Raw genomic sequence first — 23,294 nt, forward strand, 5'->3', positions numbered from 1 at the left:
AGCCAGCTGCTCGGCCAGCGCAAAGAACAGGGAAGGGAAGCGACAGCAACGGAACATCCAGCCCCACACTTGCTGCCTAGGGCACCCCTAAAATACCCCCCCCCCCAATAATAAGGCCAAGGTCCTGTTTCAGGGGTTAAAAGAAAATAAGACCCTGTCTTATTTTGGGGGAAACACAGTATAATATAATAAGTATATGTCTAAATGTTCACTGGGAGATGCCATTTTCATAGAAATCTAATTTTCTTAATAGTGTTTTATTATAAACATAATTATTGTATTACTACATATATGTATTTACCACTATAACATCAGAAAAAATGCTTTATACAAATAAGAAGCTTACTCTTTTAACACTACTTTACAAGAAATAAACTCTTTCATGTTTATACAAATACATCGAAGACTAAACTGAAAAGATGTGCACTTCCTTTTTCATCAGAAAAAAACTATGCTAACTTATTATTCTGCCAATAATATTGCACCAAGATTTTAAAATAGTAGCTTAGTTTATAGAAAACAGATTATATTACTGGCTTACTTTATAAGATACAGAGGTTAACAGATGAGCAATATTCTGCACTGCTCCATGATTAAACAGCACTGTCTGATGGTCTGGACCCTAACAAAAAACAAACCACAGCTCTTTAAACATACAGTAAAGAAAAACAAGTTATTTTACTTTATACTAGTTAACTGCAGGCTTATAACGTCTACTTTCATTCATTTCAAATAAATATTAGATTGGATTATCATTACGTGACTTCACCTTCCCTTCTTGCCAACAAAACTTTATGAAAGAATGAAATACGTTGCTTGCTTGTATTTTATTCTTTAGAACAGGAATCAATGGGAAGTGGGATGTCAGTTAACCTTTTTTCTTTACCTCATTCTAGAGAAAAATAGTTCTCTCCAAGTAGGACTTGGAAGAGAAGCATCACCAACCTTGCAGGCAGTACTTTTTTGCAAAGAATTGTAGCACTGGGGAAGATGTTGCTATGGGGCGGGGGGGTGGGGGATAAAAATATAAAGAAGAGCTGCATGTTGTAAAAAATGGTAATATGGGGTTTCCCTTAGCACCCATCTTTAGAATATTAACTGTATGTTGTCAAAAAAAATCAAACTTTAAAATGATAAAAGTTCACTTCCTCTGGGGGAATTATATATTTTATGAGTATAAATTAAGGAAGATATTGGAGAAGCATATTTATACATTTTAAAATGAAAAATCTGAAGATGTTTCATGTATCTCAAGAGAGAATTATACAAAATGCAATATAAATGTATGTTATAACTACTTTGGGCTATTTTATATGTGCTTTTAAACACGCTTATCAAAAATACTCATATTTAAAGTGCAAGTTTCTATTTGTTATAGAAATAAGGTTCCTGTGAATGACACTGAACAGCTGAATAACGAAAAATAAATCTCAAATGAAAAATTGCAGCTGTCCATGATCACCAAATGGCAATGCTATTAGAATAGAACATAATTAAGCATTTTGTATGACATAAATCAACAAGTATACTTTAATTCTCTCATTTTTATATTAATTTCAAATTGAGGAGTGCTCTAAAATGTTAATACATGCAAAAAACAAGATATTAAGCTACACATAACCAGCATAAAAACACCTGAAAATAATTTGGACTGTTGAAATTTAAATGAAATTAAATTTCTTAATTTAAAAATGCAATTATTGTAGGGGGAGGGGGACTTACATTGGCACACAGAAGTGGCTGAGGTGAGGATTTAAAGCCGCAGCTATGCCAGTGTCGGAGCTGAAGAACAGATATTAAAAGATATGAAATTAAAGTCAATTATGATATTGTCTTTCTTTTTCAAAAATCAAGCTTTGAAAAATTGTACTCCCTTCCCCCAATGAGCTCTTTTTCCGTTCTTCTTACTTTAGATTACAGATTGTACCGAATCCTAATGTGCTTTGAGCAATTATCTGTATTATTAAAATATCAATTTGTGTCTGTGGTTCTCAATCTTTCTAATGCCGTGACCCCTTAATGCAGTTCCTCATGTTGTAGTGACCCCCCTCAACCATAAGTCTAGCCCCAATTCTCCCAACAGACCTTTGAGCTGATTGGCACGAAGTTCAGAGGACACCCCCACTGTAAACGCCTGATTGGCCAGATTGTAAAACTATGTTCCAAGGCGCCAGAATAGAAGCTTTAGTTCCTAACACCATGGGAAATTTGTCTTTTCCCATGGTCTTAGGTGACCCCTGTGAAACAGTCATTCGACCCGCAAAGGGGTCCTGACCCCCCCCAGGTTGAGAACCACTGATATAACCCATTGTGGACAATACAATACATAGTTAGCATTGTTCTCATATATCACTGTTTTCACTTGCTTCCAAATTGTGAATTACAAAGACACAAATAAAGAGGGAGGGAGGGAGGGAAGGAGGGGGGGGGGAGGAGAACAGCTGCTGATCCAAAACATACATCATCTGACAAACATGATGAGGCAGTGTTATGGCATGGGTATATATGGCTACCAACGATATTTATCGATGATCTGATTGTTGATGAAAGAAACAGGAAGAATTCTGAAGTGCATAGGGCTATATACTCTCTGCTCAGATTCAGCCAAATGATGGAAAACTGATAGATCACCACTTTATATTGCAGCTGGATAAATGACCCAAAACATGCAATTAAAAAAAATCAAAAAGTTTTTCAAGGCTAAAACAGGATAATCTTTACTGGCCAAGTCAGTTATCCCATTTCAAACCTAATGCAATGTTCCCTTGATTTTCGCGGGGGATGCGTTCCGAGACCGCCCGCGAAAGTCGAATTTCCGCGAAGTAGAGATGCAGAAGTGGGGGAAAGATCAAGAGCAACATGAGAAAATATTATTTTACTGAAAGAGTAGTAGATCCTTGGAACAAACTTCCAGCAGACGTGGTAGATAAATCCACAGTAACTGAATTTAAACATGCCTGGGATAAACATATATCCATCCTAAGATAAAATACAGAAAATAGTATAAGGGCAGACTCGATGGGCCATGAGGTCTTTTTCTGCCGTCAGACTTCTATGTTTCTAAGTAAATACTGTACACTATTTTTGGCTATGAACAGTATCACAAGCCTTCCCTTAGCACTTTAAGCCCCTAAACTGCAATTTCCCATTCCCTTAGCAACCATTTAGATTATTACTCATCCTGTTTATTTATTAAAGTTTATTAAAAAAAATATTTATTAAAGGCAAACAAAAGTTTGGCAATGACATATGACGTCATCGGGTGGGAAAAACCGTGGTATAGGGGGAAAACCCATGAAGTATTTTTTAATTAATATTTTTGAAAAACTATGGTATAGACTTTTTGCGAAGTTTGAACCCGTGAAAATCGAGGGAACACTGTACAGCATGCTATTCACTTATTGAAGACAAAACCCCAATGATTAATGCCAAACTTTGAATCTGAATTAAAGTTGAAAGACTTCACTTCATTTGATATTGTTTCATTTGAAATTCAAAGTACCAAAAAATGTGTAACAACCTGACACCCCTCCCTCTCTATCTATGTATACATTCTCTCCCTATACTGTATATAGAATGTTCTTTTCAATTATGCCATTTAAGATTTCAACTATGAGACCACTATCTGAATACTCTGTTCTTGTTTGCCTTTCTTGAAAACTGTGGTTCTATTAATATTTAATCTAAAATGATGATGATGGAGATGTGGCATGTGTGACACAGGTGACACAGGGAATCATATCTGAGGGCATGTGGGGCGTTGTACTATGTCAACTCCAGGGTGCGAAAAAATGACACAATGGGCAAACTGGAAGTTTGAAGTAATGTTTTTCAGAACGTCTGGTTTTCCCATTGGGCCATTTTTCACACTCTGGAGGCTTTAGGGAAGCATGAGGGTGAAAAATGGCCCAATGGGGGGGGCGCATGTGTGGGGATATGTGCATGCGCAGTGTGGCACACATAGGGAGGTTGTGTGCTGGCACTCATATGCACTAATGCAGTGTTTCCCAAACTTGGCAACTTGGAGATATCTGGACTTCAATTCCCAGAATTCCCCAGGGAAACACTGCTCTAGAGGACGTGTGTGCGTATATATTAGTTTTATTGATATTTTTAAACAAAAAATTAAAAAGTAATGTGAACTATTAGTAAGGAAGAAAAAAACATCAAATGCAAAATAAAAAGAGCAAACAAAAGAAGAAAAGGTTAAGGAAAATTAGAAAAGAAAAAGATACAAAGAAGTGACTTCCAATATTCTTCACAGCAGTTATTAATACATACCGCTCAAAAAAAAAAAAAGGGAACACTTAAACAACACACAACACAATATAACTCCAAGTACAGTACATCAAACTTCTGTAAAATCGAAACTGTCCACTTAGAAAGCAACACTGATTAACAATCAATTTCACATGCTGTTGGGCACATGCAACTTTGTACAGAACAATGTATTCAATGAGAATATTTCATTCATTCAGATCTAAGATGTGTTATTTGAGTGTTCCCTTTATTTTTTTTGACCAGTGTATTTTAACCTCACTCTAAAGTTCCATCATATTACTTTTCTTTTTATAATCTATCTTGTCTATAAATCACACTTCATATTTACACAAAAATTCCATAAGAGGCTTCCAATCACCAATAAATATAACTTTTCTTTTGCTGGCTGGGGAATTCTGGGAGTTGAAGTCCAGATATCTTCAAGTTGCCAAGGTTGGAAAACACTGCACTAATGCACATTCCCATTTTTGACATTCAAGAATAATAATAATAATAATAATAATAATAATAATAATAATAATAATAATAATTATTATTATTATTATTATTATTATTATTATTTATTAGATTTGTATGCCGCCCCCTCCGACTCTCCGAAGGTTTGCCATCACTGTTTTACAACGTATATGGGACTGCAGATTTGAAAAGATTTCAATTTAAGAGACTGAATTTCTGAACCTGTTAATGAATTCTGTAATGCATCATTTCTACAAGTCTTGACAAATTCATCCATGGACCATATCTACAGAACACCGTATCAAAACGTTCACCAAGGGAAGAGGAAGGATTCGAGTAAATATAGCAATTTACTCTGTTGTACGAGAATTATATTATTCTATAAAAACTTTATAAACTTTGTAAAGAAAAGTGGTTGCTTATATTTATGAACTTAGTGTCAAATATACAGAATGGAGAACAAGTACATAATGTTTTGAGAGTTAAGAAATTCAGGACAGCCACAAGTACATTGTATGCATGCCAAATAAAGATTACATGTCTGAGAGTGACACAATGAATCAAAGAGAAAATTGTTTAATATACTTTGAATACAATATTTCATAAGCAAATAAACACATGCATATGGAAAGAACATTCATGATATTTCTTACTTTGCAGCAATGTGAGAAGATCTGACATATATATTCTTGAGTATATCGAGACCTACTAAGCAGTGCCATGAGGTGAGGAATAACTGTAGCATCCTAGAAAGTCAGAAAAGTTGAACAAAACATTTAAATACCAAAAAATATCAGAGATAAATTCACTTTTTTGGCATGGCACAAAATTTTATTCTATATTGTGTTCAGAAGGAAGCAGTTCGAGAATTGCAAAATTGACTGCTAATTTACATGCAGTATAAACGAAGATTTATCTACAAAGATTGTAGAGTTCTGACAATTTAAAAACATGATCATACTTTTAACCTTCTTTTAGAATGGTTTTTATATACATTCTGCATTGCTTAGAAATATATGGATAAATAAATCTATTACTTCCTAAAAGAAAAATAAATATGCATTTGATAATGTTATTAACATTTGTCCGGATAATTTTTATTAGCATGGACCACTGAACACAGGAAACAGTTTCGGGTCCATACAGGGAAGGAAACAGGGATCCTTTGGCCCAGGAAAATTGGAGGAGGGGAGAAGGGAGAAAAGTCAAGTGCCCTGGGGCAGAGGAAAGGAAAATGGGAGGTCTAGGGGAGATCAGGAGATGAGTGGCCAATAAGGATATGCTGCTTGGAACATTGGCAACAATGGTGGAAAGGTGTAGGTAAAGGGACTTTCTTAAGAAATACAAGAATAATAACATATACTTGCAGTACAAAATAAACAATATGAATTGCTAAATGTTTAAGGCAATGGAAATATTTCATAGCATAAAACTGCAAGACTATCTTGAAAGTCCCACGTGGGGCACTTTCCTACACTCGCCCAGGCTGTGTAATCAAGCTTTTGAAAATGATAACTTTATACTGTAAGGACAATGAAAGTATCCTGTGAAGTAATAAAATGTAAAATAATTCTAATATTACTTTTATAACATGTGGATTATTATATCCCATTATTAAAACAATTAATTCTCACTCAAATCAATATAATGAATATTGTTTACATATTTCTCAAATGGGGAATACAATAAAGTTGTGTTTGCTTCTCACACAACAGATGATAGTAGCAGCAGGTGATTCTCAGAAAATAAATAAATGTAAGATTAATTTGCCTTTATATATTGAAATGCAATATACAAAACTCAAACTTGCATACTGTAAGCATGCCAATGAATACTATAAATTCCTATTATTTTTCTGAACCCAATTCTCACATCAACAGTTTGTCATGTGAGTAAAAAAAGAGGTTTTAGCTGGGATAAATGGCAATAGGTGGCGCAGCAGGTAGAGTGCTGTACTGCAGGCCACTGAAGCTGACTGTTGTAGCTCAGCGATTCAAATCTCATCACCGGCTCAAGGTTGACTCAACCTTCCATCCTACCAAGATGGGTAAAATGAGGAGCCAGATTGTGGGGGCAATATGCTGGCTCTGTTAAAAAAAAGTGTTATTGCTAACATGTTGTAAGCTGCCCTGAGTCTAAGGAGAAGGGCGGCATAAAAATTGAATAAATAAAATAAATAAATAAATAAATTTCAAAGTTTCTAAATTCTCTCAGAAACACACATCAAATAAAACTTTATGCAGACACAAGAGATCAGTTATAGCCTGTAACTTACTGAATACAATAATTCTTCAGGAGTGACAGGGCTGGTGAAAATAGTACGAAGACACCTGAGGCAGGCTTCAATGAATTTAAGATCTGGTGACAGTAACCCTGTAAATACAAGTTTAGATTCTTTTTCAGTTCTCACAAACTGTGTACTCTAAAAACAAATGGAATAATGAATGAAAAATTAGATACCTTGTAATAAGACCGGTATGATATGGCAGTCCAGTAGAGATTTAACATTATTTTCTGTACCCATTGCAAGGCTTCCTAGAACCACTGCACATTCGGTTTTTAGCTCAGTGCTGGAGTTTTCTTGCTGAAGCAAGTATAGCAACCTACATGTAGAAATACAACTGTTTAAGTAAGATCACATTAAATAATTCAAATAAAGATTCCTCCTATATAAACAAAAGCAGATAATAAAAATGCCAATGGATGGGGTTTAAACAGAATGCTAGCTGGGTTCCATTAGATAGATTTAAAAATGTGAACATTATATCCAAAACCAATGTTGAAAAAGTGGAATTACAATAAAAAGCTAATTAGCTTGTGTCCAGTTTAAATTAGAAGTACCAGGTCAGAGTGAAAAGCTATTCTGGAAGAAATGAGCAATATATATTTAAAACATAGGTAGCAAGAAAATCTCAAAGAAGTTGGCAAGAAACAAAAAATACAGAAAGAGATGCAATTTATTTTGAAAAGAACTTTAACTATTAGTACAAACCTGGAATAAATGTGTTAAATCATTGAATAAAAAAAGGTAACTATAACAAAATTTTAAAAGTCAATTATAGCCTTGAAAAGGTATCCTGCAAAAAGCTTAATTATGGTCTGTTTAAAATATCTATTAGAAACAAATTCAAATATTGTCTACTAGCTGATGACCCAGCTCTGCCTGGGTATTTTTTCATCCTAATCATCTCCATCTTCCACGCATGTGCATATGACCCCCTCTGATGGTCCTTTCAAAAAAATCATTTCTTAGTGAGTACCTAGAAACCAAGAGAAACATATGTGGCAAATTTCAGGTTTGTAGGCTTTATGGTTCTGGAGATTTTGTGATTATGGGGTGAGTGGTCTTCACTTTTATATAGAGAGACTTAGCACGCCTAATCAGAAAAATGACACTGTGAAAATACCAGAAAATTGCTGAAATATTTTAAAATTAAAACTACAGAAAGAAAGCCTGTTCCAATTGCAGTGGAATCTCTACACTGAGTCAAGAGTTTGTGCATAATATTAAGTCATAATGGGTGGCTTCACATATACCAAACAGCCACATTTTTCCTAATCAAATTGCTGACACAATTAGAAATAAATATCATTGAAGCAACCAGGTAAAAATATTTTGACAACTAGTAAATCATGTAACTCCACAATAATTATAAATATACCAAATAATAGGAAAGCATCTATAATACATCACTGCACTTTAAGCATGTTGTATTATACCCAAAGGTGAAGTATTAGTTACCTTATCTCTATGTTATTAAAAATGTATGTTAAAAATAAACATTTCCAGCTCTAAGAATTCCACATACATCAAAAACATTTTTAATGCAATAATTTTCCTAACATTATTTTTTTAAAAAATATTTATTGCTTTAGCTTTCAGGATAAATTTGGCTTATACAAAAGGTGGTTACAGTAGAGGAAAATTATATAAGGAAAAAGAACTGGATGTGTTTATTTTAAACGTAGTGTTTAATCCCTATGGGAGCAATTTTGTGCATGAAGTAACCAACTGTGGAAAGCTATGTTAGCAACAAAAATGAGGCAATATCAGCTTCAACTCATTTGTAGGTTGAACTCCCACATATACAAACTCCAATGGAAGTCTGTAAAATACATTCCTGAGCATCTATTTTCATGCATAAAGAAAAAAATCCTTGAGCATTGACCACCCTTTTTTTAATAAGGTTTTTTACTTAATTCCATTTATCTATCTATCTATCTATCTATCTATCTATCTATCTATCTATCTATCTATCTAGTCTCTCAATTTCTTGTCTACACGCTATGCTGCAGAAATAATGAGCAGCGTTTTCTTTTTTTAGTTTTATTATGGTTTGTTCAGTTTTTATGGAGCTTGTCAATCTACCTTATTTTTTTACATCCATTCAGAACTGTATTCTATGCTTCTTATTCTATAAGCTCTCCACATATATTTATTATTTTATCTGACTGATTGGAACCACTAAGTAAAGCACTTTTAAGCACTACTGCAGGTAGTTTTCAATTTACTCAAGATGTTTGTATAACAACAGTTTGAAGTTACAACAGCCTTGAAAAAGTGCTTTATGACTTTTACTCATACTTATGACCAATGCATCACACCTCCAGAGTCACATGAGTGCAATTAAGGTGCAATCAGGTAAATCAGGTTTAGATTGTTGCAGAACCTTGAGCTCAGGTGATCACAATTTGCTAGCTTTTTTGCTGGTTTTTAATAAGAAACATCCAAAATTGTCGGTTATTAAGCAGAGGGAGTTCAAGATAAGGAGCGCAGGGATGGTGCAGGGAAGGTGCCGGAGACTCTGGAGTGTCTAACACAGATTGCATACAAGTTGGAGTGGGGTGCTGCTGTGCAGCAGAAAGTTGCAACTGCTCCCAGAAGCCTCAGCTGCCCCATCTGGCCTAGTAGCACTTGTGTTGGCAGGGGCCCTACAATTCCCCATCCACTTTTGTCCCCCAGATCTATGCCCTTTTGGTGACTCAACACCATTGCAGCTGTTGGCAGACTTAGGACTGACTTAAGAGGCCCAGGAACTCTAGCAGTGTCATCCAGCTGCCATAGGCCCAAGGTCTGTAATTCAGGCCCAGTGTCATCGCCATTACCACTGAGAAATGCTCCTCTAGTTGCACACTGTTGGCCTTTGCTACCTCATACTATTGTCAAGCCACAAATCCCATTCCTGCCCCAAGCTACACATCCCATTCTTATGATCCTTTGGAAATGCTCTGGTTTTCTCCAAGTCTCACAAAAAGGAGCACACTATCTGGAGAAGGAATGCTGAGCGCAATTTGGAGAATGAAGTTTTTTGAAGGACCATGAAAATGGGGCTCCAGCTATTCTCCAAACAGCACTCCCATTCTCATGAGACCTGGGGAAGATCAGAAGCTTTTGAAGGAGCATTAGATGGGGAAACATGGCTTGGGGGGAGGAATGGGATGTATGGCTTGGAAAACAGTGTGAGGCTTTCCTAAATATGCCCATGTTACACCAACACTCCGCAGTCTGCATTGGTTGCCGATCAGTTTCTGGTCACAATTCAAAGTGTTGGTTACGACCTATAAAGCCCTTCATGGCACCGAACCAGAATATCTCTGGGACCGCCTTCTGCCACACGAATCCCAGCGACCAGTTAGGTCTCACAGAGTTGGTCTTCTCCGGGTCCCGTCAACTAAACAATGTCGTTTGGCGGGGCCCAGGGGAAGAGCCTTCTCTGTGGCGGCCCCGACCCTTTGGAACCAACTCCTCCCAGATATCAGAGTTGCCCCCACCCTCCTTGCCTTTCGTAAGCTCCTTAAAACCCACCTCTGTCGTCAGGCATGGGGGAATTGAGACTTTCCCTTCCCCCTAGGCTTATAAAATTTATGCATGGTATGTCAGTATGTATGATTGGTTTCGTAAATTGGGGTTTTTTAAATTAACTTAATTATTAGATTTGTTTACAGTGTATTATCGTTGTTGTTAGCCGCTCCGAGTCTACGGAGAGGGACGGCATACAAATCTGATTAATAAATAAATAAATAAATAATAAATAAAGGCCTGTGATGTAGAGTTCCAAGTAGAATTTCTCAGTGACAGTGGTGTTGGGACTGGGGCAGGCCACGTCTGAGTTGGGGGACTGGACAGTGCAGTGTGAGCTTACAGGGAGACCTGGGAAGGAGTGTGTGCAAGTATAAGGCCTGGAAAGGATGGCTCGGATGAGCACATGAGAATGAGCTCAGAGGGAAAGAGGGCACGGAGTGTATGCAAATGTATGAAAGCCCAGGGAAGGAGGGCACTGCTTGATGCATGCATGCTTGTGAATGCTTGGAGGCTTAGGAAAGATGCTGACGGGTACATGCCATGCATATGTGTCAATGCAGGGAGATCCAAGGAAGTAGACCACTGGTAGGATCATGCATCTGTATGAGGTGGGTGACCAATCATTAATGACAATTAACGATCAATCAAATAATGTAGGACATTTAATCCTTATAATGTAGTCTCTTCCTTCTTGTTTTTGATATACCATAAATAAAAAAAATGTGATTATGTAACTACAGTTCTTCATTACATCTAAACTAGAAAACAGTAACTTCTGATGACTATATGTATCAAACTCAACAGTCATAATTGGGAATAACCTGTATATACATTAGACTGAAAGATTAAGGATTCTTATAAGCTAACTTCAGAATGATAACTGTTTTACTGTTGCTAAGAAAACAGCGACAAATAGCCTGAAAATCATTCTGGAATCTATCATTCCTTATTCCTGCTCCATTCCATAAAAGTTTATGCCATAATAAATATACTCAATTCCTTCTATGGATAAAAGAGCTGTTAAGAATGATTCATATAATTATTTTGTATTATATAATCAAAAATTAACTAAGCTAATACTATCATAATACATATACAGTGGTACCTCAAGATATGAACCCCTCGTCTTACGAACAACTCGTGATACGAACCCGGGGTTCAGAAAAATTTTGCCTCTTCTTACGAACTTTTTTCGAGTTACGAACCGGCGTTCGGAGACTGCTGGGAAGCCGCGCGGCTGTTTTAAAAGGTGACAGCCGGGTGGCGGGGCTTCCCAGAAGCCTCCCGAACGCCGGTTCGTAACTCGAACAAAGTTCGTAAGAAGAGGCAAAATTTTTCTGAACCCCAGGTTCGGTTCGGGAGGTTGCTGGGAAGCCCCCCAGCCCGGCTGTCACCTTTTAAAACAGCCGCGCCGCTTCCCAGCTGTCTCCCGAAGCCGAACGTGGAAGTTCGGCTTTGGCGTTCGGCTTCAGGAGACAGCTGGGAAGCGGCGCGGCTGTTTTAAAAGGTCGCAGCCGGCGCCGCTTCCCATCTGTCTCCTGAAGCCGAACGCCAAAGCCGAACTTCCGCGTTCGGCTTCAGGAGACAGCTGGGAAGTGGCGCGGCTCTTTTAAAAGGTCACAGCCGGCCTGGGGGGCTTCCCAACACCCCCCGAACCCGGGTTTGGGGTTTGGGGGGGTGCTGGGAAGCCCCCCAGGCCGGCTGCAACCTTTTAAAACAGCCGTGCCGCTTCCCATCTGTCTCCTGAAGCCGAACGCCAAAGCCGAACTTCCGCGTTCGGCTTCAGGAGACAGCTGGGAAGCGGCGCGGCTCTTTTAAAAGGTCACAGCCGGCCTGGGGGGCTTCCCAGCACCCCCCGAACCCGGGTTTGGGGTTTGGGGGGGTGCTGGGAAGCCCCCCAGGCCGGCTGCGACCTTTTAAAACAGCCGTGCCGCTTCCCATCTGTCTCCTGAAGCCGAACGCCAAAGCCGAACTTCCGCGTTCGGCTTCAGGAGACAGCTGGGAAGCGGCGCGGCTCCGGCTGTCACCTTTTAAAACAGCCGCGCGGCTTCCCAGCAGTCGCCGAAAGCCGTTTTTTTTGCGGGGGGGGGTTGGTTGCACGGATTAATTGACTTTACGTTGTTTCCTATGGGAAACAATGTTTCGTCTTATGAACCTTTCGTCTTACGAACCTCCTCCTTGCACCAATTAAGTTCGTATCATGAGGTATTACTGTATTGTATATTCTTTATTCTACAGTGTAACGTGTTTAGCATTATCATATACTGTACTCTTGCTAATTTAAAAGTTATATAGCTATACTGATTGGATTCAGAAAGACCCTTAATTTTCTTAATTTTTGGTCATGATTACCATATAATAATCCGTATTTCATTGCCAATGCACAACACTATTCTTTTCAATTTTAACAGTTCCATTTTCTTAAAATAAGCAATCAGAACTCACATCAAACTGTTGCATAAAAATTCATATTAGAACACAGCACTGCATCAACAATTGACATGCCAAAGTCTAATATCGTTTATTATTTATTTATTATTTGAATTTATATAACTGCTTGTTTCAAATGTATAACTTATTTTCTAAGCTATATTACCAGAAAGAAAACCAGCCAAGAAAATGGCAGAACAGTCTTTAATTTGGACAAGGATAAAGAGTCAAAACCAAATATACTGAACTTTGTGCCATTAAGTTTATTATCTTGTGTGGTTGATTGATTTCCAAGAGATACCCTGAAACTATAAATAAAGCAAAACTGTCTAAGATAAACTAATATAACTTTATCCTTTTGGTTCACCTAGATATAAGTGTATATTTTTCCAAACCTAAGAATAAGCAATTGCTGCTGGGGTGGTGGTGGTGGAAAAAATAAATAAGAATATCAGCAATTTCTGCCAATTCGCTACAGCCGAGTTTAATAAACATATTGACTAGAAAGATAGAGTTACACTATATTTTTCCAGTTGCTAAAGAATACCTTTGACAATATTTTCCTCTATGCTATAATTTAAATATTTGTCACATGTTCAAACACCTCTGAATGCTAAGAAAGAACAAGCATAATAGGATACATTTAATGAAATAAATATTTCATTTGTCATTCTAATCATATTTTTTATGAACATCAAAGTCTTATTTACATAAAGCACGGTGGGTTGGAGAATCACCATTACCCACTCTGAAATCACTGGAACCACCAAACAATACTTCTTCCTATTTCCAATTATTTTATACTGCAGTGAAAATACTCTAATTCTCAGGATACTTTCTTTATTTCATTTAAATATTGAGGTAAGGTATACTACATAACAATAATGTCATAGAATTTCTCTACCAGCTAATACTTAAATGGGTGGGTGTCAACAGACTCAAACTCAACCCGGATAAGACGGAGTGGCTGTGGGCTTTGCCTCCCAAGGACAATCCCATCTGTCCGTCCATTACCCTGGGGGGGGGGGAATTATTGACCCCCTCAGAGAGAGTCCGCAACTTGGGCATCCTCCTCGATCCACAGCTCACATTAGAGAACCATCTTTCAGCTGTGGCGAGGGGGGCATTTGCCCAGGTTCGCCTGGTGCACCAGTTGCGGCCCTATCTGGACCGGGACTCATTGCTCACAGTCACTCATGCCCTCATCACCTCGAGGTTCGACTACTGTAATGCTCTCTACATGGGGCTACCTTTGAAAAGTGTTCGGAAACTTCAGATCGTGCAGAATGCAGCTGCGAGAGCAGTCATGGGCTTACCTAGGTATGCCCATGTTTCACCATCACTCCGCAGCCTGCATTGGCTGCCGATCAATTTCTGGTCACAATTCAGAGCGTTGGTTATGACCTTTAAAGCCCTTCATGGCACTGAACCAGAATATCTCCTAGACCGCCTCCTGCCGCACGAATCCCAGCGACCGATTAGGTCCCACAGAGTGGGCCTTCTATGGGTCCCGTCAACTAAACAATGTCGGTTGGCGGGCCCCAGGGGAAGAGCCTTCTCTGTGGCGGCACCGACTCTCTGGAACCAACTCCCCCCAGAGATTAGAACTGCCCCTACTCTTCCTGCCTTCCGTAAACTCCTTAAAACCCACCTTTGCCGTCAGGCGTGGGGGAATTGAAACACCCCCCCCCCGGCATGTTCAATTTATACATGGTATGCTTGTGTGTGTGTCTGTTAGTATATGGGGTTCTTTTAAATCTTTAAATATTTTAATGTTATTTGGATTATTTATGATTTGTTTTATCTTGTTGTGAGCCGCCCCGAGTCTTCGGAGAGGGGCGGCATACAAATCTAAATAATAAATAAATAAATAATAAAAGTACTGAACAACAAAGGAAGGTGTCAAACCAACTGCAACAAAAACAGATTGAACTACAGATGATCAATTAATAAATCATTCACTGAAATTGACCAATACTGTTTTATGCCTTTTATTTTTCTAGATCTTTTCAGCTGAAAAATATCTTAGAAAAAGGGATAGCTTTTAATGATAACAAGGAATTAACATTTTTGAGATCATTTTTTAAAGCTCCTCACGGTCATGTCCTCACTCACAATTTCATATTGGATAAAAAATGTCAAACTATGCAAAACTTGCCATTATGTTTCTAACAAAATGAACAATAGGATTATTTACAGTTGAAAGGAAAAAACGTAAACTTTATAGCCATCCTTTGGGAATTGTACATGCTATAAAGTATTATATTAACAGATGTTAGGTAGTAAATATTTTACAATTTCTGTTTCCTTTAAATTCTACTTCTCTGTTTCTGAGATGCAATTTGGGAAGTTTTAAAAACATATATAATTAGCATGTTAAGTGTTGCATCTACTATTGACAAAGATAATCTGTGCCTAATAAATGAGGTGAGGCAAATTAATACACATCTATAGGTTATATTCACAACTTAACATTGCAGAATTTAGCTCCCTGTAATGTGAGCAGTCAAGCTAGGACATTTTTGTCTACAATTGATTTATCATCATTCATTTGTATAATATAAATACATTTTAAAAGTTGATTTACTTATGTGATCTCAATATTTTTCTCATAACAGCAATACAAGTTTAATAATAAAGCACATTTTGGGGGGGAAATAATCACTAACTTTTTCCAATATTGTTTATCAAAAGAATTAAGTTGCACATTAATGCAATTTTACTAAGATACTTTAAAAGATCACTTTATCAGCAACATAGTCTTGAGTATATACAAGTAACGTATATAACTACTATTTGAATCAAAAAAAAATTCCTTGTACTATACTGAAACAAACTGTTGCTCAACTTGCTTTTATTTATTTTTTCAAATATGAGGGGAGATTAGATATTCTAGTTTGCAATAAATAGTTTTTGCCTATATATGCAATTTTATTTTCAGTAACTAAACAATTTTTTGTCCATTGTATTGAGTACTGATTTTTTACATTACATGCATTTATATCCTGTTTTGAGTTAGAAGGAAGCAAAGTACTGTACTGTATATACAGCATAGTCTGTCTTAATTTTACTTTCACTAACCTAGTCATTCAATAAGTTCTATGATCTAAAAGAGAACTTGAATCTCTCCAGCCAAGAAACTGAAGGACTCTAGAATTTGTATATTAAGAATAAGAATTAATTTTACCATTTCTCAGTGCAGATTAATATATTCTGATTGCTTAATATCATCGGATCAGTAGGTATATGCCTCCTGTTTGCTTGAAGTCTTTTGCTTTTATAACTCTAATTCCCATCTATTTTTTAAATGTTTGTAAATTTACATTGGCAACCTTCAGTCTCGAAAGACTATAAAGAGTTCCTAGAGCAGCATCTAGTGTGTCTGAAAAGCCCAATCCAAGAGTGGCAATCCCTTCCACTTTGGAAATATTGCTTGGAATATTGCTTGGAAATGTTACAATTACATTTGTGTCACACTAATTGTATACTAATTTGACTGATAGGAGGCTTTATTTATTTAGATTTATCTTTTACCCTTCTAATCAATCAAGGGTTAAGGGGGCCATAACCTGAAAACACTACATAAATGTAATGGTCACAATATCAAGGAATTACTAAGTAAAAAAATTAAGCATTCAGGCAGATAGCCATATTATTTACTCTGCTTATAAAAATGTTAAAATCAGACAAATCAGATTTTAAACAAATGCAAATTAGACAATTTTAAAATGTTTTCAGAGTTTATGAGGCAGTTGATTTAAGTTTAAGGTCTTAACCCTATTTTAAGGCTCAATAATAATTATTTATTTATTTATTTATTCAATTTTTATGCCGCCCTTCTCCTTAGACTCAGGGCGGCTTACAACATGTTAGCAATAGCACTTATTAACAGAGCTAGGCTATTATATTATTTTATTTCTTTATTAATTATATTATTTCTTCTCCAAAATCGGAATAAAATTGCATTTCTGTGGCATGAACAAAGAGAGTACTGTTAGTTGCATCTGGTCTGTGGATTATCTGGACAATAAGGTATGCTAAAACACATAACATAAATCTCAAAATAGTGTTATTTTGCCTATGAACATTAGAGGTAATAGTTAAAGAGCAAGTTATGAGTAAATTGGGTCTATGATATATTTTAGTCATAATTATTAATGCTGACATTTTAATTCTTCTGATAAAAGCAAAAAACATATTAGTACAAATGGGAAGGGAAAACTCCACATTACAGATAGTACTCAGGTTGTGATAGCAGTTGGGACAAGAATTTCCACTATCAAGAAATGTGGCCATAAATCATGACATCCTGCTTAGTGATGGCAATCCCAACAGCCCCAGATGCTGTTGTAACTCAGGATCACACAAGTCTTTAAGAGACAACTTCATCAGAGAAGAGATGAGAGCGGGGGATGAGAATTTGGAGGGGGCACACGAGGGAGGCTGCTGGCAGCTTCATGGGCAGGTGCCACAAAGGAGTGCAGGTAGCTGGGTTGGTATTATGGAGATAGGTGGCTGTGTGGGTGTTTTGGATAGGCAAAAGAGCAGTGGGACAACATTTGAACTTCCTGTCTACTTCCCCATTGACTTTGTTTGTGGGAGGATGACTGGGAAGATATAAAAGCTGGTCATGTAACTGCAGAGAAACCGTGACTGCAGGAACTTTTGAGACCTTTCATAAATCCCTTTAGTTTAGTGCCATTGTGACAGTGAATGGTCACTAAATTAGTGGTCAAAACACAAGGGATCCCTGTAATGGAAATAGTCAAGAACTTTATGTTAGTAATTAAGTGTCATGTAGTGGTTAAAACACCAGAGAAGTTGTGAGTTCTATTTCTGGGTAACTTTAGGTTGGGGGGGGGTCAAGTTCTACTGGTTGTTTTTGGAGTGTTTTCCAGTAGATCAACAATTAATTCAGAAGCCCATTATTTTAACAAAAGGAACTAAAGGCTTCTTCCATCAAAACATTTAAGGTCAAAAACAACAATAGGATGAAAGCATTATAACAATGGAATTGGAAGTTCTTTTACTTAAGGAGATGCAGGATATACCGTAAGTGAAATAAAAATAAGAATGGTGTTGAAGAAGAGGAGTCTTGTTAACGATCAAAAGATTATTGATTTTCCGACACCCTTATGGCAAAAGATCCTAAGAATATGTAAAAAATGATGTAGATCCACAAATTTACATGAAACAACTTAATACTTAATTTTTATGAGAAACTGGGTAATAGCATGTTAGACACTAAATAAATTGTAGAAATTTGCTATAGTAATTAAGTAATTACTAGTAGGTAAGTATTAGGATTTAGGCAGCCTGGAAGTTAACTTCACAATTTAAAAAAGAAGAATAAATTACTTTTTTAAAAAATAAAAGTGTTTTCCTCCAAAATTCTTATATGAAATCTTCATGCAAGTAAGACATGGAAGAAACGGATTGAGGCATTTATTTTAGAAGTTTTATTAACCAATGACTTTAGAGCTATTTTCATAGCTTTGAAACAGACATTATTTCCAATTTTTTCAGCACAGATGTATCCATACAAACAATTTTTATAGAAAAAAATCAGATATATTAATCTCAGCTATAGAAAAAATATAGAGCGACAGTCAGGAAATTAAGTGTCTTTAATGGCTTAATGAGACTGTGAAAATGAGAGTAGCAGAGGACATACCTTGGAACTGCTCCCAAAACAATCAAGTTGGCTTTTTGTTTGTTGTTTCCAATTACAGCATTTTTCATATCTCTGTAAATCCAGAAAGAGAAAAACCCTAGTAAATGATGCTGAGATACTACTAGCTCAGTTTTGCAGAATGTAGCACCATTTAGTTGCTACATCTAACACTGAACAGGAAAAAAATAACATTCCCATTATTAATATAAATATCTGACATATACCAGCTATTCAACAGCACAAGTGTGCACTTGATCATTCATTATAAAGCCATCTGGCATATAGATTTGATAGCAGTATCAAAGTGTTAAATTAGGATGGAGTTAGAAGTAAAACTTTAAAAATTAAATATGAGAATCTGGCTAGTATTCCTATAGCAGCTGTATTTGAATATGAGGATAAAAATTGAATTTGGTTTGTTTACACTGTCATATGGCATTATATTCAATTATAACATCTTTTAATGTTACAATTTAGTCCTATTATATTAACAACATCTGAACCGTCTAAATTTTTATTCATAGAGAAAGTTTCCCTAAATCTAGAGTTAAATGTTTTATACAGCTGAAAAGCTGTACCAAGATTGATATGGAGATATTTCAGACAACTTTAGAGACTAATAATAGGAAATCAATGCAACCGCCCCTGATTTTAAGAAATCAATGAACTAATAATTTAAAGAAATGTTGAATCATTATCCCAATGAACACATCAATGCGGTGTTAAATTATATTTCAAAAATTTGAAACCTGCCAAATTATAAAGAAATTGAGATTAATCATGTGGCCACTGCTTTTATGACGACTGTTATGCTCCAATGGAGATTCTAATGCTGAATTAAAACCGTTGATTTTACCCTTCATTTTAATGCCATCATAATATTTATCAAATTAGTGGAAAGTCTGTTAAATTTTATTCTTTTGGGTTTGTTACTGACATGTGTTTCTGATTTTTAATTTCCTCTTAATATTTTTATTTGGGCTCCTCCTTTCCTTATGTTTATAGATTTGAAGCAATAAAAATAATACAGGTAGTCCTTGATTTACAACAGTTAAATTTAGTGACCATCTGAAGTTACAATGGTACTGAAAAAAGTGACGTATGACCATTTTTCACACTTATGACTGTTGCAGCAGCAGATGATTTAGATCTGCATGGTTGGTTCATATTTATGATGGAAGCAGTGTCTCGGAGTCATGTGAATATATTTTGGGAACTTTTGGCAAGCAAAGTCATTGGGGAAGCCAGATTCACTTAACAACTGTGTTACTAATTTAAGAACTGCAGTGATTTGCTTAACAAATATGGCAAGAAAAGTCATCAAATGGAACAAAAATCATTCAACAAATTTCTCATTTAGCAACATAAATATTGAGCTCAATTGTGGTTGTAATTGTAAAATCGTAATTGTAAAACAAGGACTACTTGAATTAAAAAACTAAATTCAGGTGTAACCCTAAACAAGAAATATTCTTATACTGTATAGACTCAATTACTCCAACTTGTCTCCTCCTGCCAGAAATCATATTGTGCATGCACTGTTTGCAAACTTGAAAGCTGTTTTCTTTCCAAAACCGATTGCAGTACACTGTTTATGAAGCAACCCCAATATTAATTTTCATGCAATTCTAAAGAAAACATGGTCATGGTCATTTCAAATATGTTTAACTACCTTCAATAGCAGAGATAACTAAGAAATAGTAATCAAGCACTGTTTATCAATATGATGTTCCTATTGCAAATCAACCATCATAATGCAGTTTGCATGAAACATTGAATACTGAGTTGATACATTGTTTGCATTTTTAGGGTAGTTCAACAGGCATGATTTGCCTATCCTAACAGTAGCTGGATTATTCACAAAAAGTTACAAAAATACTTATTTTCCTTAGAAAATGCTGATTAAGCTTAAATTTATTTCATCCTCACTAATACCTATGAGTCAGTACTTCTGAGTAATTGCTAGTTTGCTTTTAGAAGTCTTCCAAAATTTCCAATTCAAGCGCAAAGCAAAAACAGCTAAAAATCAACCACATTCTCAAATTAAAGTGTTTTCACTCGCTTCCCTCTCCAGCCATAGCTGAACTTCTCATTTTTGACTCATGCTGGATAGCCTTTTTTGAAGTTCAGCTCCTCTGGGAACACACACTAAGTCTGCAATGTAAGTTCTTAATTTCAAGTTACATATCTTCCAATATGAAAAACAAAAAAAATTCAAAAACAATGTGATACATATAAGCATAAGCATATATAAGTATCATCTGCTAAATTATCCATGTATAAGAAAAAGGTATGTTGCTGAAACATTCCATCACAGCCTCCACAAAAAACAAAACGCCTAACATTGAGGTCCTCCAAAAATGGCGGTTGAGCAGTGGGATGGTTTTTTTCCTCCTACTGACAAACAGCTGATTTTGCCACCAAAGCTGACTCTTTATCAGTGAGTTCCCCAAATCTGAACAGGAGCAACTGGGAATGACTCAAGACAACTATCGTGTTATCTGTCTGGAAAGAAAAATCTCAATGGGGTCGTATCAATCATTTTAGATTTTAACCCATGTGATATTTTTTGATAAAAATACAGGAGTGATGCCTTTGCCACACTGTCACTGTCACATGATCATCTGCTGCCAGCATCTTGCTATGTTTGCCCATCCTCCTATGTTGTTGCTGCTCCATGTATGTGCCTGCTTGCTTTAGTTAGGCAGCTAGGATTATGTTCATGCTCTAGAGCAGTGTTTCCCAACCTTGGCAACTTGAAGATATTTGGACTTCAACTCCCAGAATTCCCCAGCCAGCAACTGCTGGCTGGGGAATTCTGGGAGTTGAAGTCCAAATATCTCCAAGTTGCCAAGGTTCGGAAACACTGCTCTAGAGCAGGGGTCCCCAACCGCCGGGCCGCGGACCAGTACCGGGCCGCAAGGCATGTTGCACCGGTCCGCGGAGTCAGCAGCTACTGTGGAGCCAGTGAGTGCCAAGCTGTTTCCTGTCTCTTTCCCCTCACGTTCACTTGGGACCGCCATTTGCCTCGGGCTGAGAGAACCTTTGCTTGCTTGCTTTCTTCCTTTCCTGTCTTTCTTCTCTCGTCGAAAGTGGTCTATTTCCTCCTTGCGAAGCCCTTGCAAAGCCCTCGCTCTGCCTGCAGCTCAAACGAAAAGGCTTTGGCATTGTGCAGCTCTTTTTTTGCTAGGCTCCCCCACCCTATTCCCGGGGTCCTGGGTGGGAGCGAAGCCAGGGGTGTGTGTGTGACCATGAAACCCCCACCACCAGCTCTGGTAATTTTCTTTTGGAAGGATTCCTTGCTGCAAGAAAATTACCAGACCTGGCAGTGGTGGGCGCTCCAAGCAGGCAGCGATCGCAAAGGAAGGTGACTGTGTCCGTGGAGGCACCTCCCCCTGCTCTGGGATTCCTTGCTGCAATCCCAGCCGGAACGGGGGGGGATGTCCTCTGGAACTGCTGAAAGGCAAATGGCGGTCCCGAGTGAACAGGAGGGGAAAGAGACAGGAAGCCGCCCCCTCCTACCCTTCCTCCCTCTGTCACCTCAACTCCCCCGCAAAATTAAAAGGGGGGGGGAGAGACAATGGAACGATAAGCTAAACCCCCTTTCCGCCCCCACCGGGCCCTAGAAAAATTGTCTTGCTGAAACTGGTCCCTGGTGGAAAAAAGGTTGGGGACCACTGCTCTAGAGGACGTACGTGTGTACGTCCGTCCAATTGTTCAATGTTCAATTGAAGCCAGAACATTTCATTTTAGGACTAATGTATGCTGAGTATATGGAGAGGGGCGGCATACAAATCAAATCAAATCAAATCAATAAATAATAAACAGAAAAAAACACAGTATCATTTCAACATGATTACTATGGAGAGGTTACTGTATTACATAAAGATAGAAGAATCTTTCATTATGTGTTGAATCTATTATGTAGAAAAGGTTTATGACATTGACAGGTTTTGTTGAAATGGATATATTGGTATCTTTGATTACAGAAAAGTTATATTTATTGGTGATTGGAAGCCTCTTATGGAATTTTTGTGTAAATATGAAGTGTGATTTATAGACAAGGTAGATTATAAAAAGAAAAGTAATATGATGGAACTTTAGAGTGAGGTTAAAATACACTGGTCAAAAAAATTAAAGGGAACACTCAAATAACACATCTTAGATCTGAATGAATGAAATATTCTCATTGAATACATTGTTCTGTACAAAGTTGCATGTGCACAACAGCATGTGAAATTGATTGTGAATCAGTGTTGCTTCCTAAGTGGACAGTTTGATTTCACAGAAGTTTGATTTACTTGGAGTTATATTGTGTTGTTTAAGTGTTCCCTTTATTTTTTTTGAGCAGTATGTATTAATAACTGCTGTGAAGAATACAGTGATCCCTCGATTATCGCGAGGGTTCCGTTCCAAGACCCCTCGCGATAATCGATTTTTCGCGATATAGTGGTGCGGAAGTAAAAACACCATCTGTGCATGCGCGCCCTGTTTTCCATGGCCGCGCATGCGCAGATGGTGTTTTTACTTCCGCACCTGGGAAGACCCAGGGAAAGTTCCTTCCGCCGCCCAGCAGCTGATCTGCTCGGCAGCGCCGCAGCAGCGAGGAGCCGAAGATCGGGGTTTCCCCTTTGCGTGGGCGGCGGGGAA

The 23,294-nt window shown here is 37.3% G+C and overlaps 1 protein-coding gene across 3 annotated transcripts in view; it reads right to left on the bottom strand.

The window, feature by feature from the left end:
• Positions 1 to 23,294, bottom strand: part of ARMC8 (armadillo repeat containing 8) — a 63,671-nt gene that overhangs the window by 21,875 nt on the left and 18,502 nt on the right. For all 3 annotated transcript variants that reach the window (XM_070753076.1, XM_070753078.1, XM_070753077.1), the window contains exons 3-8: positions 18,645 to 18,716; positions 7,198 to 7,340; positions 7,013 to 7,110; positions 5,391 to 5,483; positions 1,723 to 1,782; positions 542 to 622 (exon numbers count right to left, since the gene is read on the bottom strand). In XM_070753076.1, coding sequence (XP_070609177.1) covers positions 542 to 622; positions 1,723 to 1,782; positions 5,391 to 5,483; positions 7,013 to 7,110; positions 7,198 to 7,340; positions 18,645 to 18,716 — 547 coding nt within the window. The remainder of the gene's footprint in view (positions 1 to 541; positions 623 to 1,722; positions 1,783 to 5,390; positions 5,484 to 7,012; positions 7,111 to 7,197; positions 7,341 to 18,644; positions 18,717 to 23,294) is intronic.

This window comes from Erythrolamprus reginae, chromosome 5 (genome assembly GCF_031021105.1).
Source record: "Erythrolamprus reginae isolate rEryReg1 chromosome 5, rEryReg1.hap1, whole genome shotgun sequence".
NCBI classification, from domain to species: Eukaryota; Metazoa; Chordata; class Lepidosauria; order Squamata; family Dipsadidae; genus Erythrolamprus; species Erythrolamprus reginae.